Source organism: Protomyctophum bolini (assembly GCF_963924005.1).
Source record: "Protomyctophum bolini genome assembly, chromosome: 12".
NCBI lineage: Eukaryota > Metazoa > Chordata > Actinopteri > Myctophiformes > Myctophidae > Protomyctophum > Protomyctophum bolini.
Genome location: NC_137873.1, coordinates 32,123,961 through 32,144,836, shown reverse-complemented (window position 1 = coordinate 32,144,836; position 20,876 = coordinate 32,123,961). Strand labels below are relative to the sequence as shown.

The 20,876-nt window shown below is 44.2% G+C and overlaps 1 protein-coding gene across 2 annotated transcripts in view; it reads left to right on the top strand.

The window, feature by feature from the left end:
• LOC308324979 (neurocan core protein-like) overlaps positions 1–20,876 on the top strand; it is a 108,566-nt gene that overhangs the window by 60,066 nt on the left and 27,624 nt on the right. For both annotated transcript variants that reach the window (XM_080777344.1, XM_080777343.1), the window contains exons 8-12: positions 2,401–2,547; positions 4,084–4,185; positions 4,718–4,884; positions 5,260–5,422; positions 6,317–7,399. In XM_080777344.1, the coding sequence (XP_080633470.1) occupies positions 2,401–2,547; positions 4,084–4,185; positions 4,718–4,884; positions 5,260–5,422; positions 6,317–7,399 (1,662 nt within the window). The remainder of the gene's footprint in view (positions 1–2,400; positions 2,548–4,083; positions 4,186–4,717; positions 4,885–5,259; positions 5,423–6,316; positions 7,400–20,876) is intronic.

The following is a 20,876-nucleotide window of genomic DNA, read 5'->3' as shown; positions in this document are numbered from 1 at the left end:
CCTGGAAACTGTGGGAACCGCTTTTTAGGCCTTTAACTACTTTCAATGTGCCGCTCCTATTTTGGGGCATGCGATTATGGGTTACAAATGGCAGAAAATGACAAAACGTTAAAAAGGCCGACCGCATGTCGCATCTAACCGATCCGGGGGAGGATGTGTAAGAGACTTGGTGCCAGTTGCTTTGAAGATCTACAGTAAGACACACAGCAGTGTAACCTGCAGTAACCTGAAATGAATAGTTGTTTCAAAGACTCACCTCTAATGACATTCCTATAGGGTTAGGGTATTTGTGCTGTTTTTCACTGTGAAACATTTTCTCCATGTGTCGTGTGACGACGTATATAGCCTGCCCTATAGGGGCTTGCGTGGTTCAGACGTAGATCGTTGTGGAAGCATAGACCAAACCTATCCATAGATAACCTCCATTCCACTACAAAGTGCTGCCATAACCCACTGCATGCCTGGCGAGGCAGTAACCATGACTACAAATGCCGTTGCCACTGGAGTAGCTATGGCAACACAGATTTTGCTCATGCTAGCCTGTCCCACACTGTTGTACATCTGTGAAACCATTGGATTGGTGGAGTGTATAAGGGGGGGGGGGGGGGAGTGCACACAGGTCTGGGAACTCTACACAGATGACGGAACAAAGAAAACCTGAATCCTCCATCCCATTCAGGCCTGACCTCGAAATTTAAAAGAAATCTTCTAAATCCTCCAGTTTTCTGAAATAAATATTTCCACGATTTTTCTAAAATAGCAGACCTACAAGCTCGTAGCGCGCCACCGAGCTTGTAGATCTGCTATTTTTCAATAGCTAAATTATAACATAATGTTTAAAACACCAAAAGGGGTTCCCGCCCAAAATGGGTTATTGTCACATAGCAGGTTTACAGGTGTAAAGAAGTGGGTGAAATCCATCATTTGTTGTTTTCGTGAAAAGAGACAGCATATAGCGGTACAGTAGGCTAGAGCAGGAGAGGTAAGAAGAAACGGCAGTGTTGTTCTTCTTCTGAAATGTTTGAATTTTGGTTTAGTCTTAGTCCTAGTCTAAGTTTTGCCTGAAAATATTTACCGATAGTCTCAGACAGACGGTGTGGTGGACAGTATTTAGGAAGGAAAGAAGTAATTTCCTTTCGAGTTTCTCTTCCACAATCATCAAATGCCACAAATTCTGTAATTCCACTCGATAAAAAGTTAAGAAGAGCAAGCTGTGTGTACCTGCTCTTTTCAGACCAGCCTTTAGGTTATCTGGCCAATCATCACACCATGTTCACGCAATAATTTAAATGTCTTTAAAGCTATTGGGCTAGGCTTCAACTAATTTGGTTTCAAGGACACAGGCTGTTAGGTTGAAGCATTTAGAAAACCGGGAGCCATCATGTATTCACTTTGTGATCTTGACTTTGACAGACGATGGGTAAAATACATTTCAACAGCCACTCATATACTGCAGCTTATAGAGGAAAATAATAAAATGCACAGAATTAATGTTTATCAGAGGCTGCATTCATTTTTGAATTCCTTTCTGGTTTTAATGAGCGCAGCGCGGTAGGTATTACATGTTATGATGAAAGGCACCACGCACAGCAGCTGTTGTGCTTACCATGTTCACATTGCAGAGACCGAGGCCGATTGGCAAGGACAGTGATTTCATTCATCAAAGCACCAGATACAAAAATAAAGATTGTTCACAAGTCTTTTAGGGGCAAGTCTGAGTCGAGTCTGAAGTCACTTGTATTATACACGTGTATGTGTGACTCGAGTGTGACTATAGAGTCTGAGTCTCAAACACAAGTCCCCGTCTCTGGTCTGTCGACCTTTGAACTGTGTCTTGTCTCTTAAACAGTGGTGTGGTGTGGCGTTCGAGTGTATAGTGATCATTCATTTTTTATACCCTAGTGGACACTTTTTTTTATCCCATATGCACCATGAAATGTAAGGTACAGGCGGTGGTCACTAGCCAAGCTCTATACCAATCCCAGAATGCATTGCGCTGGTTCCGCTCAAAGGAAGAAGAAAAAACGAAGAATGAGAGAACCTGTATAGGTTAATTATTTGCATATTTAATGATATAATAATAACATGTAATGATAAGTATTTATCACACAACGGTGCGTACACCGGTTATTCTAACACATCCGTGGCCGTGTATTTATCACCCCAGCTGACGCTCATCTGGTCATCATGTTCTAATTGTTGTCCCACGGCCATGACTTCATTGATGGCGACCCTGAGTAGTGTCCCAATTTGTTTTTGCAGATGAGTTCACTTTATAGTGCTCTACATCTGACTCCCTCTATTCAAAACCAGTCACTCACTCACCACTACTCTATAGGACCGGCTGATCGATTTGAACACAACCACGTGTCTCACGAGCGACTCTGGTGTCTCTTTCAGGCAACGTGAAGAAGTCGGGTCCCATCAAGAAGATCTACAGCTCCCTGTGGAGGCCGTGGAGCTACCTGGCCGGCTCCGGTGACCATGAGCCCTCCTCACGGACAGACAGTCCTGACCAAGCCACAGAGACGCCCGGCACCACAGCAGGTCTGGCGCTTTTTTATCCCCAATTTAGTCGTTATGCCAAATAATTGTGTTTGTATAGTCGCTATACGACTAAACCAGATGCGCCACATCCGGCTTTCTCGGTTCTGCTATTCGCCGCTACGACAAATATAATAGGCCATTGGTTCCCAATACAAACTTTTCTGGATCAGGGCTTACTTGAAATACTCAAAAGTGTTTGCAGCAGCAGAGCAGATTTGTGTGTGCATGGATTCTAAGCTAAGATAGCCTAATTATGCAAGTTGACATGCAAGTCAAATTCAAATCGTATTCAAGTCATATTTATTTATGTAGTATATTTAAAAAAATAACATGAGCTGACCCAAAGTGTTTGCCAATCGAGGACGACCAAACAAAAACACACAATGATAAATAATAATCAAGACTATAAAATGTAAACATGCATAAATCACAATAAAAACACGATGAAATCAAAAACAAAGAAACACAATTAAAAAGTTAGGAGAGACTGAACAAAACGGCACTGTTTAAAAATATGTAAGAGGGAATTAAAAAGATAAAGACTTCTATATGAATCATTTCAAACAGCAGACAGGATTGTCTTGAAGCTCCATCTGCAGACAGTAATTCTCTACTGGTTCCGTCTCTTAAATAAAGCGATGCACAGCTCCACAACACAATTACAAATTGCAATTCGGGCATTTAGCAGAGTTAAATGCCTGTAAATAAATCACTCTTAATACACTGCGATTTAGAAAGTCTAGTCAACAAAGGTCAGGGAAAATGGTCCCGTAAATAGAGTGCAATTTACAGAGAAAACTATTTAGTGCTATAAGCATACCTGGTAAACATCAAAGCACGCCTATCTAAATAACATACAGTACATACTATATAGCATATCGTCACTGTTGGGTGGAAATCTTGTATATTTATAACAGTTTTTAAAGAAATGGAGAAACAAAAGAACCCTTGAATGGACCCAATGTAGTAATTGTGTCGCAAGGTCTTGTTAATACTTTCCATTGGTTCAAAATGCATAAAACCCACAGACAGACCACTTTAAATTCCACTTCGAAAGCTATTCTACAAGCTCACAGTGCATTGCATCATGGCATAATTTGTGAGGATATTTCTGCTACTATTGCATGAGACTCTTGAAAAGGTTTAAATGCAAGGTTTCTGCCCGACAGCAACGATATTCAAACAGTAACTGGCATCTGCAGTAAACTGAAGATACAAGGACTGAGGGGTGCTATAGGGGGGGCAGACACGCAGAGTATTCAGGCTGCGGTAGAGTGTGGTGATTCTGCAGTCCTGACCGAGGGGAGGAGGTCATTCCGCAGCTTGGGACCCAAGAGGGGAAGAAAAGTGTGGCATGCTTGGGGCGACAACCAGTCTCTCACAACAACACCACTCTTTCGCAGACTGTGTGTTTCAAATAAACGCACAGTACATGATGCAGGACAAAGACAGAAAGACATTGTGGTATAGCACTTTGACAAGTTGATCTGTTTAACACTTTAACACTACCTACTTAAAACAATATTCTGCACACAGGGACAAGGACGAGCTCCGCAGATGACTACGACCTTTCGCCGTCTAATTGGACTGGATTGGTTGACCTGGAGGAAGAGGCTACCCTGCACAATGATGGCGCTTGTAAGGACGCCCTCATAACGGCCAATTATAACAACCGCAAGCCACCGTCTTCGGTTGCACTTAAAGAGCCAAAATAATCAATGGTGGAAGAAGTACTCGGATGTTTCGCTTAAGTAGACGTAGCAGCGCCATGCACAGTGTATAAATACTGCCTTGTAAAAGTAAAAGGCCTGTATGCAAAATTTTGTAGAAGTTCAAAAGTATCGGCATTAAAATATAGTAAAAGTGAAAGTACTTTTGGATCTACAATGTATGTTTTGTAATAATTAATGTATGTTTTGTATTTGTAAGTAACTAGTAACTAAATCTGTAACTAAAGCAAAAATAATTGTAAAGAAGTAAAAAGGACAATATTTGCCTCTTGACATGTAGCAGAGTAGAGGTATAAAGTATAAAAAAATGGTAATAAAGTAAAAGCACCTCAACAGTACAGTACTTGAGTAAATGTATACTCACTTTCCACCACTGAAAATAATGACATATTGATCCCAACAGTGCCCAGACAGACAGAAATAATGAATGTCTTCCACAGCCTCGGACCCCTGGTCCTCAGAGTCTGCACAGTGGTATGTGACCCTGCAGCGAAGGCCAGGATCCAGCTCCTTTGACTGGGGAGAGCCTCTGGAGCTGGACTCTGAAGAGTTCCTGAGACCCCTGGTGCCGGCCACGTCCCCCCCAGCTCCTACAAGTCAGAAGAAGGTCGCTGTGTGATTCTCGCTGCTCGCACATGTTTCGTTTTCATATAACAAAAACATATATTTTGTTATTTATTTTTTACGCAATGCGCCTATACGCACCCGGTGATATTCATACCTAGATCCACACACTGTTTGTTTCCACTTGCCACATAATTTAGTCTAGAGGAGATATCACAATTCCTCCCGGGCAAGACACATAGCAGAGAAAGTGTGTGCTATCTCTCACTCCATGTATTAATTGTCATGTTGTGTTGGGTTCGTATAGTGCCCCAGGGAGGGATTACTCAGACAATCTTTGGTGCATTAAGCTTGCAAGTTTCTACTTTCCCATCAATTAATTCCTCCATCCATTCGTCCGCCTGTCCTGTTATTTTAGGTGATGTCAAAGATCGTGAAGTCCATGTGGAAGCCCTGGAACTACCTAACCGGTGACGAGGACTCGACCGCAGGGCAGAGTGACCCCGAGGGGGGTGGAGAGAGGCCCACGGCGGGGACCTGGGCCAGTGTACAGTCCAATCTCTCAAGCACAGCGGCTCCAGGCAAGTGGATATGATATCATCTACGCTATTAATCTACTTACCTAGAATCAATGAGCTAATATAGAGGAACAGCCGGGATTTATTCCTTCACAATGTCGATCAATAGAGTAGCATTTGGGAATGAAAGCCAAGGGGGGGGGGGGAGAGAGAGAGAGAGAGAGGGAGGGAGAGGATATCGTAGTGAGTGTCACGTGAAAACAGGCTCACAATGCGACACAAGAAAGATTTGGAAAGCTAAAGTGGCAAATTCTATCTTTTGGTTTTATAAATATTTATATTAAATCGACGTATTAGGGCTTTTTTATCAATGTTTCTTTATTAATATTTTCTTTCTTTATTAATATTTTCAGGTTACATATGAGTCAAAAGTAACATACAAACAGAATCATTCATTCATTTCCACCAGTGACGATAGTGACGATATGTAGGTAAAGATCTAAACAGGATAGACCCCATAAAGAACCACGAAGAGAAATAAAGGGGAATAAACTACATAAGACGTAATTCAATCAAGCTTAGCCTTTTCCAGAAGTGGAGTCTTAATTCATTAATATCGGGTTATGAATCCTTTTACGCTCATTCTTTGTCGTGTTGCGTCTGCATCATTAACATTTTCCTTCAAGTCAACATTCTCCTATATGACGGCGGCACAGAGCTAAAGCAATGTATGATTTGCTGGCGCAGGGCTGACAAATCGTTAGACAAGGAGCTTTTAGACAAGGAGCAGGAGTTTGCTTTGTGCCGTCTAGGAGGAAGCGGGGAAGAGAATTCATACAGTGCTGTGTGCTTTGTTTTTCTGGGCTGCCTTAATCCTGTCTACCTCAAACTGAACTCGCTCCCATCCTCCTCTTTTTTCATTCCATCCGTTCTTTCTCTCTCTTCCGGGCCCCGCAGATTTATTCTCCTGGGGGCGTTCATGGCTCCTGGGCACCTCCAGGCAGAGTCCGCCGCCAGCCGGTGAGGAATCGCCCACCACCACGGGGCAGATATCCTCCTCCGCCCACCCTGCCCTGACCACGGAGGGCCACGACGAGCGCCAGACCACCACCTCCTCCTCCTCCTCCTCCTCCTCCTTTGCCGCCTCCAGCCCTGTGTCGGAAACCACCTCGTCCGCGGACGGCGCCGGGGCCCGCCTCGACCCCTCGCAGGCCGCCGCCACCACGACCCAGCCGGGCGACAGGAGAGACGAGACGGCCACCTCCAGAGCCGGTGGCAGAGGCCGGGGGAGGGGCAACAAGAAGAAGGAGGATAAGGCGAGGGGGGCCGACAAGAGCAGGGTTAGCGCGGAGGAGGAGGGCAGCGGGGATCTCGCCGAGGCCAAAGGCGAGATACAGGTGTCTCGCCGTCCGTCCGGCACCAGCAAGCCCAGGGAAAGATCCAGGGAAAGGTCTAGAGAGAGGGGTCACCGGAGAGGGCAGACCACCACCACCACCACTGCCGGTCCCACCCCCACCCCCACGGATTCGGCTCAGCCCACAGATACGCACTCCACCGCGGGGCCGGTCGGTGTAGGCTCAACCTCAACCTCATCCTCATCCTCATCCCCCGCTACGTCTTCCTCCCCGTCTCTATCTCCGTCCCCGTCGCTGTCCCCATCGTCCCCATCGTCCCCGTCCCCTTCGGCCCCGTCCCGTTCCGGATCACCTCCCCCCGCCTCATCCCAGTCCCCGGCCCCTGGCCCCGCGGAGGCCCCCGCTCCGCCGCCGCGACCCGACGAGCACCAAGGAGGCTCCAGTGACCCCAGTCCCGTCCCCTGGGAAGCGGTGTTTCAACCTTTAGAGAAAGCTGTCCGAAGAGGAGGAGCGGCCGAGCGGGCTTACTCCCCGGATTACCCCCCTCCTCCACCCTCTGGACCCCCCTCGGAGGAGGAGGAACCCGCCTGGTCTCACTCTCTGGGGTCGGGGGCACCGTTGCCTGGCAACATGGATGAGGAGGGCAGCCGGCGAGGATTGAACCGCACCAACGCCACTCTATCGGGTGAGTCTGTTCGTCTCTGTGTTCTGTTTATTGCCTGACTTTAATTGATTTGAACACACAGTACCTCCCTTTTATTCTCGCAACAGTGAAAGCCTGTGCAATTAAGAATTTCAAGGCCTGGGCCGTGGCTCAGCGGTCCAGGCACCTTGGCTGCTAACCCAGTCTGGCAGTGTGCCGCGGGTTAGACTCCCGATCCCGACGGCCTTTACTGCATGTCACCCCCAACCCATCTCTCTCCCCTTTTACTGTCAGCCTACTGTGATTCTATCCCTCTACAAAACAATCAAAATATGGCGAAAGCCACAACAAATACTTTGACCTAATATTGGATGTACGAGCTGACAGAGAGAGTTTGCACGTCACGTCGTCACCCGAGTATAAATCAGGCATCGGGGTGCTGTGACATCCATCCGCCCTCTATCCACCTCAATCAGTGACAGAATGCTTCATAAACACCTTCATACCTGTTTGTGCATCAGAATAGCAATCGTCTCTGTTTGTTCAGCGCATTAAACTGAACCGGGAATGCCTGTGCAGATAGTAGCAGAGATTGTATGCGGTAAAGGACAGCAAGATAACAGCGTTAGAGACAAGCTAAATGCATTTGGTGCTATAAGTGGAGGGTGCAAGACAATAATTGGCTTTGTTTGGTATCGTTATCACTTATCAAGCACACGGCTGTTTAAAACGAGAACCGCCTATCTCTGCCAGGCAGGGTGATCTATTATCTATACCCCGGCCTGTGTAAGAGGCAGAATGTGACATTGCAGGGACGATGTGTGGCATCACGTCAACTGTACTAGATGAAGGTGTACTGTTTACTTTAAAGGTATATTCAGTGATTTCAAATATCACTTGTTTTTGAGTGGTGCAACCACTCCAAGGAACAGCAATGTCCGTGTTCACCTATGTGTTGGTTAATGAGCACCAGTATGAGTACCAGTATGGGCGCTGTTGTGCCAGAAACAGAGAGAGAGAGAGAGACAGTGCTGCACTGTTGCCTGCTAATGAGAGAGAGAGAGAGAGGAGGGGGGAGAGAGAGAGAGAGAGAGAGGGGAGTTGCACCACTCGGTTCACACGGGTGTGATTTTTTTGTTTTGTTGTGATAATCCTGCCTACTATAGAGTGTGCTGACCATATAAGGAGTTCCTCCCTGTCCCCAGTTAACCCCTGGGTTAAAAGAGTTTCGTTTTTGGCTTGGTGGCCCAGCCGTCATCCAATCAGGTTAGAGAGGGGCCTTCCGCCAATCCTGATTGAGCGGGGGCGGGCCTTGGTGAGCGTGCTGTTGGCCTGTTGCGTGTCTCCCCACTGTAGTGCGTGCATGTGCACATCTTGTTACCGGGGCGGACCGGGGTTTTTTCCAAATCACCCAAATCACTGAATGCTCCTTTAAGTGTTTTTGTGTTTTTTTTGTTTTAGGTTATGGTGGAGCTGTGGGCCTATGATAGCGGGACTGCTTGAGTAATGGAGCACAAAGAGCTATAGAGTGGCAGAATGTCTGCAATGGACGGCCACATTTCTGCCAAAGTGTAATAGCCTTTTCCTCCTCCGTTGTTTATATTTCACATTCGGGGATGATCGCCAAAATGGCGGAAAATCTTGTTAGGTGGAAACAAAATGGGCATGGCCTACAGTTTATATGAGGAGAGCATGATGAAAGGAATCCATGGAGAAAGAAATTGCTTTAACAGTGAAATGTAAAATGAGGCTGCCATAGCACCACCATGAGCCCAGGAAATATACCACTTCCTGACTTCCCATGGCCTACACTGGCAGCATTCACTAGAAATGGGCCACCAATCCGTCTAGTAGTTTGTGAGATTACAGTAGCTCCAGACCATCGGACGGGTCTGAGAACATATTTTCTCTGGTCTTTTGGTCTGTCGGAAATAATAAGAGGTATTATTTGTCATTGTGTGAAGTAGGGCAACTCGCCAACAGATTGGCTAACGTACTATATAACCTATAGGCTCGTTGCCATGCGTACCATCTTGTCACTCTGGCTCACGGAAATCTTGTTGGAACGTGACAAAATAATTCTGTGTGCTCTGCCACGCTCTGGTGACAGCACTTTGATCCCACTGCAGACAGACCGGCAGGCTGGATTTATGAAAGCAGCCAGACAAGAAAATCAGCGGTGCCAGTAGGCGATATATGCACAGTATACTCCAAAAAATATGGTACACACTCTGTAACAAGAATTTGGTAATTAACATTACAGTTAATAGTAGCGCTATACCCACTATATACACCACGCGTTATGGTATCTGGAAATGCCTAGACTACAACACTGAAGAAACTAGCCTCAGACAACAAAACTACCCAGTACATAATAATCTATACTGCATAATCTACACTGCACCATACTACACACGTCACTTTACCAATGGATGCATTACATTGATACTGTGTACGTTAAAATCATATCCATTTGAATGAGTAGAAACATATCCTTCATAGTGTCTCCTCTCCTGACTTTGCCGCTATAGCAGATTTCACTTGGAGGATCCAGTTTGATCTCACAGCCATCATGTGCTTCTTTGTGTGTTCAGCCATCCGTCTGCACAGTATTCCCACATGGTGGACGCACTTCGCGCGGCTCACGTCTCCGTACAGTTAACACACAAGCTCTGTAGATTAGATTCACATCAAATCAAATCATATAAGATCACAGCTCCAGCGGCGCGCCAGCCATGGCTCCCCGGGCTGGCGTCGCGGGCCGCCCAGGTTTTGCTGTGATTTATTTTTCTCTTCATGATAATGGGAGTCCGAATAGGATGCATCCTCTCGCCGAGGCAGGCAGGGCGGCAGAGGGAGCCCCCCCTCCGGGCATCGCATCACGCTATCATTGCATTACTATGGTGATTTATTTCCTTTGCTCCGCTTGGCGAGCAGTTGTGTGGTGTTTGCAGAGGGGACGGGGATGGCTGATTTCCAGGCAGCGCATGGTGGACAAAGTACATTCGTATATATATATACTCAAGTACTGTAAATACTCAAGTATTCAAAAGTGCAAATCGCGAAGAAGTGCATGTCCCTTGTCCATGTCGATGCGTTGTATTGATATTTAGAACCTTTCCCCTAAAAAATTTAATGGACACACAAGAATGGACCACAATGGAATCAAGTCCCCGGGGCTTTTGTTGATAAGTGGCGCTATAGCCCCGCCTATAGCCAGCTTTCTGTGTCTGTGTGTACCACAGAATTGAGGATAAAAAGTTACATTGAAATGTCATGTGCTGAGGTTCCGGTGACGTCATGACCGAGGCAGACGTGTGAAAGACAGCTCCGCTGAACCTATTTACAAAATAGCCTTAAAACTAATCCAAACCTAACAAATGAGAACGAAAATATACTGAAATGGTCGTCAAAGAATGGTGAAAGGCAAGACTACGAAAAGTTCGGGCAAAGGAAACACAGAAGAGTCCGAATTAAGACCAAATACAAGGCAGCTGAAGCTAACGCAGCTAAAGCTAACGGGTGAACCATCGCAAGCCATGGCTGCTGGAGGGAACGTGGAGTCGGAGATGCTAACAGAGCTGCGGAAGCTACGAGCTGAAAACAGTGACTTTTATAGAGACACAAAGACTTCATTGGGCAGACTGGAGGCATCCATGACTGAAATAAAACAACGGATGGACATGTTGGACCAGAGAGTCGCTACGGCAGAGCAAAGAGTAAGTGACGCAGAAGACCGGAGCATGCTACATGACAGAGCATTAGCTTACTTGCTAAAAAGAGAGTCCAGCCTAGCTGCTAAGTGTGACCAAATGGAAAATATGTCACGTCGAAACAACATCCGCGTGTATGGCATAAAAGAAAACGCAGAAAAGAATGATATGCCTGGCTTTATTCAAGGATTCCTGTGTGAAAATTTGCAATTAGAAGAAGAACTGTCTGTAAGGGTGGTGAGAGTGCACAGGGCCACTGTACCCAAACCGAAAGAGCCGACAGCACCCCCGAGATCCATAATCATTCGCTTCCTTGACTATGGGGTAAAACAGACAGTCCTGGCGCAAGCGTGGTCACAGGGAAACATCCAGTATGAGGGAAGAAGAGTGGTATTTGACCATGACTATTCACAGAATCTACAAAGAAAGCGAAAGGCAGTGTGGGAAGTGATTAAAAAGCTGAAAGATAAGAAAATCAAAGCCCGCACCATCTACCCGGCCCAAATAAAGATCTTTTTGGACACCGGAGAGAAGGTTTTCCCATCATTACTGGATGCTAGAGAGACACTGAAGCAGTTTGAAATCATCGTGGATGCAGAGGAACAAGACATGTTCGACAGGGAGCTGGCGCAAGACGGGTGGAAGACACAAGGAGGGAAAAGAAGAAGCCGTCAGCTGAACCTGGAGGACATCAGAGCCATAAAAAAAAGCAGTCCATTGAATCCAGATGACAACAGACCCACCATTCAGGACGACGACCAAGAATAGCAACAGACATTAAAGTATTCCAGCCAGGGACGTCTAGGACAGAGAGGTATCCAGATATTCTGAATCACATCTATGAACGTCCAGGAGGTCAGTATCATCTGAAGGAATGTTGCGACGAAGTGAAACATTTGTTAGTGTAATAAGAACTTAAGGTAAAAAAAAAGAAAACTAAGGCAATGGTTATTATTTGAATATAGGGGAATGCTTTGGGAGAAGGGGGGGGGGGGGGGGGCAGATAGAAATGCATAAAAATGGAAGTAAGTCCACAAGGATTTGTTAAGTTGTTTTTTTTGTTTGTTTTATTTTGATATAAGTGGAATTTGAGAATATGAAAGGGGGGGGGGGCAGGCTAAATACTGAGGTATTATTTAGGTTTGGTTATTAATAACAATCATGCAAATATATGTTGGATAACAAGTGTATTTTGGGGACAGAGAGACATGGGAATATCCTCAATATGGTTTTATTTTCAGTATCATCAAGGGGGGTGCCTGCCGAGGGAGGGGGGGGGGGGGGGGGCTGAGTATCCCTAGTATTCCTCTTTTCTTGATTTCAGATAGGTTTTAGGGGGGGTAGAGGAGGGGGACCTATGCATGCTCTAGGAGATATGCGAATCGAGCAATGGGACGAGGGCGACACCAGGAGGTGGCCCGTTGCAGCTGCACTCTGTGCAAAACCTGAGAGCTACTCTCAACCCAGGATGTTCCAAGGGGTGTTATTGTGTGTTTTGGTTTTTGGGTTGGAGCATTCTATGGGGAATTTTGTTTGTTGTGTTAATTTTTTCCTGACATACTGTTGGGACTCAGTGTTTATACAGCTTAAATTCATTGTGTGTGTTTATGGGGCAGAGTTGGGCTTGTGTGGTGAGGAGGGGAGGCATGTCAAAATGAAAAGCAAAAAATATGGCAGGTTTAAATTTTATTAGCTATAATATAAAGGGTCTCAACAACCCTATAAAAAGGAAAAAGATACTTAGTCAATTGAAGAAAATGCAGTGCTCCGTGGCTTTGATTCAGGAAACTCATTTGTCTGAGATCGAACACACAAAACTTAAAAGAGAGTGGGTAGATCAAGTGTATGGAGCGTCGTATGCGGGTGGAAAGAAGAGAGGGGTGGCTATTTTATTCAGTAAATCCGTATATTACAGCAATGAGCAAACCTTCCAGGATAAAGAGGGCAGGTATGTAATGGTAGTTGGGACACTGGGAGGCATAAAGGTCACCATTTTGAATGTGTATGCCCCGAATGAAGATTGCCCTCTGTTTAGTAAAAAGATTGCTGCATTAATTGCAGACAAAGGAGAGGGGTTTATAATCATGGGAGGAGATCAGAATTGTACTTTGAGCAATAAGTGGGATAAACTACCGTCATCAACAAAAACTTTATCCAAAAAGGCCATGGCTTTAACAAACATGATGAGAGAGTTAGGCTTGGTAGATGCATGGCGACATCTTCACCCAAATGAAAGGGATTTTTCGTTTATGTCCCAAGTACATGGCAGTTATTCTAGGTTGGATTACTTTTGTGTGTCAAAGATGGATCTTTTTCGTATCAGAGAATGCACTATTGGACAGATCACTATTTCAGACCATGCCCCAGTTTCTATGAAAGTTGGCTTTGAGTCAGTTAACCACTTAAAGTACTGGAGGCTTAATGCCTCATTATTATCAGATGCCAGTATTAAGGAGGAAATAAAGGGTGCCATTTTGGAGTACTTCGCTATAAATGATGATGGGATTGTTTCACCCTCAGTAGTCTGGGATGCGGGTAAAGCCACAATCAGAGGGAAGATTATTTCTATAGGGGCAAGAATAAAAAAGCAAAGGCTTGCAAAACAACAAGAATTGGAAAACAAAATAAAAAGACTAGAAAAAGAACACAAGCAGTTTGGGAATGGGAAAACACTGGAAGAATTAAAAGAAACCAGACAACAATTAGATGAGCTATTAACATACAAGGCCGAGGGGGCACTTAGGTATACTAATAGAAAATATTATGAGATGGGGAATAGGGCGAGCAGGTTGTTGGCCTTTCAACTCCGGAAGGCCCAATCTGGTCGTGCCGTGGCTAAAATCAGACACCCCGAAACCAACCTGGTTGAAACGCAGCCTAAACAGATCTCGGATGCCTTTGCAAAATTTTACGAACAATTATACAAGGGCCAAGAACAAGAATTTAAAAGAGAAAAGATTATTGAATTCTTGAGACCCCTTGAATTAAATAAATTGGCAGAGGGGGAAGCATCCAAACTAATAAAACGCATCACTGAGGAGGAAATAAGGGAAACCATTTCCAACTTAAAAAATAATAAATCTCCAGGAGCAGACGGTTTTTCAGGGGAATATTACAAGGTTTTTGCAAACGAACTTTCTCCCAGGCTATGCAAATTATATAATTCTGTATTATCAACAGGGGACCCCCCAAAATCATGGTCAGAGGCCATCATAACGGTATTACATAAAGAAGGAAAAGACCCCATACAGTGTTCTAGTTACCGCCCAATCAGTCTTCTGTGCGTGGACTACAAGATACTAACCTCTATATTAGCGAACAGAATTCAAAAGTACATTAAACGATTGATTTCCCCCCAGCAAACGGGCTTCATATGGAAAAGACAGGGGACAAATAATATCAGGAGAGCATTAAACATACAGTCAATAGCTGCAAGGGATAAGGACCCTTCGATGCTTCTTAGCCTTGATGGGATTAAAGCATTCGATAGATTAGATTGGCTCTTCTTAGAAGAGACTTTGAAAGAAATGGGTTTCAGAGAAGAATTTGTTTCTTGGATTAATTTGCTATATAATAATTCCAAATCAAGAATTAGAGTTAATGGTCATTGTTCAGAATTTTTCAGGGTGGAGAGGGGCGTAAAACAGGGGGATTCATTATCCCCGATTCTCTACGCAATCAGCATAGAATGTTTAGCTGAAGCTATACGCCGAAATACTCAGATACAAGGCATTCCAGATGATGGAGGGTTCGTCCACAAGGTGGCGCTATTCGCCGATGATGTTTTGCTCTTCATAAAAAATCCAATCCTCTCTATCCCCCCACTCATGCAGTGCCTGCAAAGTTATGGTTCTGTCTCAGGTTATAAAATTAACGAAAGCAAATCAGAGGCTATGATGATTTCTGGGTCCTGGCCTACACAATTAAACAATGATGTATCATTTCGTTGGTCTAAACAAGGGTTTAGATATTTGGGAATTGTAATTACACCAAATCCTACACAATTATTTGAGGCAAACTATACAAAATTAATTAGAGCCATTAAAAATGACCTGGGGAGATGGGATGTCCTTCCTCTCTCCTTATTGGGTAGAGTTGAAACGGTGAAAATGAATGTATTGCCTAGACTTCTGTTCTTGTTTCAGTCCTTGCCTGTCAGAGTTCCCATCTCCACCTTCAAGGCGCTTGACCGAATGATTTCAAAATTTATTTGGCAAAATAAAAAGCCCAGAATAAGGCTCAAAACACTTCTCTTGCCAAAAAATAGGGGAGGCCTAGGCCTTCCCAATCTAAAGCACTACTATTGGGCGGCTCAGTTGACTGCAATTGTAGCATGGATAAGTAATGATGAAGAGACAATTTGGAACCAAATAGAACAGAGCACAATGAAAGGGGTGTCTCTGTCAACATTACCCTTCCTTGATAAAAAAACAATTGATAAAAACAAAATTAAAATAGGAAATGAATGGATAAAACATACATTAAAGGTGTGGGAAGCAGTTAAGAAAACATTGTGGGGACCAGGGTCAGTTTCAAGGGCAATGCCAATAGAGGGTAATATTGATTTCTTGCCATCCATAAGCGATACTGGATTCAGTCGTTGGGCTGACAAGGGGCTTAAAACCATAAATCAGTTATTTGAAGGAACGATCTTTAAATCCTTTGCTCAACTCCAGACGCAATTTAAACTCCCTTCAAGTGATTTATTCAGGTATTTCCAAATAAGACATTATATCACAGATCATAGAGAGAGAGAGCTGGTTAGTAAGATCCCAAATGATATTGAGATGTACTTCATTGGTATTGCAGAAAAAAGATTCCCTACCAAAAAACATGTTTCCAATTTATATAAGGCGTTGGATGATATTTCTCAAAACACATGGTACATTAAGGATAAATGGGAATTGGAACTAAATATAATCATTGAAGACAAAACCTGGGAGGATATGTGTGAAAGTTGCCACAAGGGAATAAATAGCCAGATGTGGAAGGAATTCGATTGGAAACTCAAAACTAGGTATTTCAACACTCCTCTGGTCATCTCCTCGTATGTGAAAACACCATCCATAGAACTGTGTTGGCGAAATTGTGGCGAGATCGGGGACCATACACACATTTTTTGGGACTGTCCAATAATTGCAGGGTTTTGGAAAAAGGTTAATAAGGAAATCGAAAAATGTCTGGGGTTGAATATTCCTTTTGGTCCTGAGTTATGTCTGCTTGGTATTATACCAAAGGACGTGCGTGCATGGAGTTACATATTAAGGATACTTTTACTGATTGCTAAGAAAATGATAACAGTAAATTGGAAGGAAATAAAGCCACCTACTATAACCCAATGGAAGCAGAGACTGAAGCAGGTTTATATAATGGAAGAAATGACCGCAAGGCTACAATTAAAAATGGACAGTTTCATACTTAAATGGACTTCTGTGATACTGTATCTGGGTGTTTCAATATTTGTGTAGAGGTGTAGAGGTTGTTGGGTCTGGAAAAGAGTTGTGTAGTGGTTGTTGTGTCTGAAAAAAAAAAAAAAAAAAAAATGCTTTTATGTATGTACTGTATTGTGAGTCATGTCTCCAGCTAGTCTCCTCATGCCTAACTCAACTTGGAAAATGCTGAACTATAGTTATATTAAGCTGTTTTTATTTTATTTATTTTTCTTTTCTTTTCTTTTCATGTACTGTATTTTTTGTCTCTTCTGTTTTTTGTTTTCATGGATATGTTTCATTGTTGTTTGACTGTTCATTATTATTATTTGGTGTAAAAAAAAAAGAGAGAAACTTTTGAATAAAAACAAAGTTCAAAAAAAAAGAAATGTCATGTGCTTGCCAAAAATAAATACATTTGACTTGACTTATGTACACTGTAGTACTCAAGTAAATGTACGTAGTTACTACAGTCCACCAGTGGTGTGTGTGCAGAGCAGAGGGGACGGCTGATTGAGATGTTGACTGGAAGGCACTGAGCCGCAGAGTGAGAGAGTGGACCGCAGAGTGTAACAACAGGGAGCTAATGACTAGCACCTGGGAGGCTGATTTATAGCAGAGCTGATTTATAGATTGACCGCAGAGGACCCTGTGGAGTCACAAGGTCTTGCATATCGCCAGCTATATAGTATTACCATGACATCCTTTACACAACCAAACACATTATCTTACATGCACGAACTCACGCACACACACAAACACTCACTCAGAACACTCTTCCACAATAGCAGTACAATTTATATTATTTATAGCATACAATATATGATTCTCCATTCTCTGTCAAAGTCAACATATACAGTAGGGAGGAGTGTAGAAACAGCCCCCCAATATCTCTTTCTCTCTCTCTTTTCTCTATTCAATTTTCATTTATAGTTTATTTTTATTGGGGACAGTCACAGGTCACATCATGGGTCACAGTCAAAGTATTGTACACGTGTGAGAGAGGCACTGGGTCACACCGAGCAGTCTAATCCAGAGAGGTACGAATATTGTAAGTATTCTATAAAGCGTCTCCATACCTTAGCGAAGCCTTATAGGAGGTTCCTCTGAGAGATAATTTCATTTTTTCTAAGCTTAAGAAGTACATCACATCGTTGAGCCAGATTGAGTGAGAGGGTGGTTTTGGCGACTTTCAAGATAGTAATATTCTTCTTCTAGCTAACAGTGTTGCAAAAGCAATAATCTCTAACTTCTGATTCGTGTACTGTAAGGGGTTTGACGGTGTGCCTGAATATAGCTATCAATGGACAGGGTTGTAGCGCAATTTCCAGCACGTCTGACAGTGTGACAAAGTGACCAGAATCGCTGTAACTGGGGACAAGACCAATACATATGTGTGAGATTTGCTTGTGTCTGGGCACAGCGGTCGCACTTCGAGTCTGCCTCATGATACATTTCAGCCACCCTGGCTTTACTAAGATGAGCTCTATGTACTGCTTTCAGTTGAATGGCATGCACATGAGGTGTTTGAGTTGACTCTGTATAGTGTGCGTCTGCCCACCACTCATCTGTCAATACAGTACTCAGTTAATTCTCTTTCCCATTTGTTTTGTAAACCTTGTGTAATTGGTATCAGTAAGAGATGAGATAAATGTGTAAGAGTCTGAAACAAACCCATTTTCAGTTGGTAGCATTAGGAGCAGTTTTTCCCATTTCTGGTCATTAGGGCGATGTGGGAATGAGCTGAATACCTGTCTTATACAAACTGACGGATCTGGAGAAATCTAAAGAAGTTGTTACGGGAAAGATGAAATGTGGCATAGAGGAGGGAATACTATGGAATGCAAGTCCTTAAAGCACCTAATTCCCACATCGTACCATCTATTGAATGCTGAGTCTATAGTAGATGGCGTGAATAGATGATTCATTTTGATGGTAGCGTATATAGAAGGTGAAAGAAATTGGATCCACATTTTTAAAGTTGACAATACTATGGGGTTAAGTGAGTATCGGGAAGGAGATAGAGGAAGAGAGGAGTACACTAGAGCAGGTAGAGAGGATGGTTGACAAGATTGAAGCTCCAAAGAGCACCAGTCTATCTCAGGTGCGTGTAACCAGTATGAATATTAGCTCCCCAGTAATATATATTTTTGTAAGGGCTGACCTTCCTTCTCTGTAAGATGATTATACTAATTCTCTGAGATTTGTTATCCCAGTTAAAGCTAGTTATTATCAGTTACCTCAGACACCTATGGACTCTGAAGGTATTTAAGTTAAATCTGACTTGCCTAAGCCTGCAGTGCAGACACCCTGTTACATGTATTTTTCAGAATGGACAAAATTATTATATATTTTTTCAATACAGAATGAGATCATATCGACATCGGTAATATCGGTTTTATCGGCCATAACAGCAATTATTTATATCTGATATCGATATCGGCCAAAATGTCTCATCCCTAATGTAATGTACAGAAATGATTTGTGGGCCTGGGCCGTGGCTCAGCGGTCCAGGCACCTTGGCTGGTAATCCAGTCTGGCAATGTGCCGCGGGTTCGACTCCCGGCATTTACTGCATGTCACACCCCATCTCTCTCCCATTTCCTGTCAGCCTACTGTCTGTCCCTCCATAAAAAATATAAAATAAAGGCAAAAGCCACAAAAGAAAATGTAAAAAATGTCAGACCCCATGGGGAAGACTTAGCTTTTGTCCTAGCAAAAAGATAATGGGGATCCTGATAAACAATAAACACACGCACAGCGACGGCGTTGATGAAAGCGCGACTGGAGCAGCGGAAGTCGATCGAGCAGGTCACAGGAGATTGGATCTCGATAATTGATCTTCGCTCGAGACATCCTCTCTCTCTCTCCTCGACCACAGTCTCTCCTTCTAGCTATATACAGTATCTATATATCTATATCTTCTCGCTCTCTCTGTTTGTCTCTCTTTCTCTCTCCATACAGCTTTCTTTTTATTATTTCTCACTCTTTTGTCTTTGTCTCTGCGTATGTGTGTGCGTGGGCATGTGTGTGTGTGTGTGTGTGTGTGTGTGTGTGTGTGTGTTGGTGTTTCAGTGTTTGCTCTGTTGACTGGGTCACAGAGTACCTCATCAGGCTGTCCAATCAATGAGAGAATGGAAGAGAAAGAGGCCCCATGCTGGCTCTGCAATCCTCCCGGGCCCTGGACGACGTTACTCATTCTATACATCACACACACATGCACGCACGCACGTGCGCGCCCGCACACACACACACACACACACACACACACACACACACACACACACACACACACGCACAGTCTTACCTATTTGTTTCACGGTCTTGCTTCATTTATTCCTTCGTGCCACCATTCTATTCCTTCTGTTCATTGCTATACCCTCTTCCTCTGACATCCTCCTCTATCTCTCTTGATCTCTCGCCGCTGGCAGCAGCACAGGCATCGACCGCTTTGGGTTCACATTCACAGCTGCCGCGGGGCTGCGGCATAATATTCCCCGCTGTCCCTGCCCCGGCTGCCCTTTACTGGAGAGAATTAAAACGTAGAGTCCCTGCCTCTGAAGCCCCGATCTATAATTGTACAAAGTACTGTGTCTTGCAGACAAAATGATGATGTACACAAGCTCATAAGGCAAGCGCATTGCGACTCGTGAGCTTGTACTGTATGGTCTGCTCAAGCAACACAGACTATAGTGACACAGAGTGACAGTGATACAGAGTAACATAGAGTAAATACCAGAGCAGCATAGAGTGAAAGAGAGTAACACAGATTCATACTGAGCAGCAATGAGTGATACTGGTACAGAGTGACTCAGCAGTATAGAGTGATAGAGAGTAACATAGAGTCATACCAGAGCAGCGTAGAGTGATAGAGAGTGAAAGAGAGTAACACAGGGCATTAGAGAGTAACAGATTCACACGGAGCAGCACTGGTATACAGAGTGACTCAGCAGCATAGAGTGACACAGCATGACAGAGCGACATTGTCACACTACGAAACATAACTTCAGCTTAGTTAAGCTCTGAGTCCGGCTACTGCCGTGTCGCTGTGTCATTAGACGCTGTGCACAGAGTAGACGGGCACCATCCCCTCTGTCCCCTCATTCTACACAGACAGGCACCGTCCCCTCTGTCACCTCATTCTACACAGACAGGCACCGTCCCCTCTGTCACCTCATTTTACACAGACAGGCACCGTCCCCTCTGTCACCTCATTCTACACAGACAGGCACCGTCCCCTCTGTCACCTCATTTTACACAGACAGGCACCGTCCCCTCTGTCACCTCATTCTACACAGACAGGAACCGTCCCCTCTGTCACCTCATTCTACACAGACAGGCACCGTCAACTCTGTCCCCTCATACACAGACAGGCAC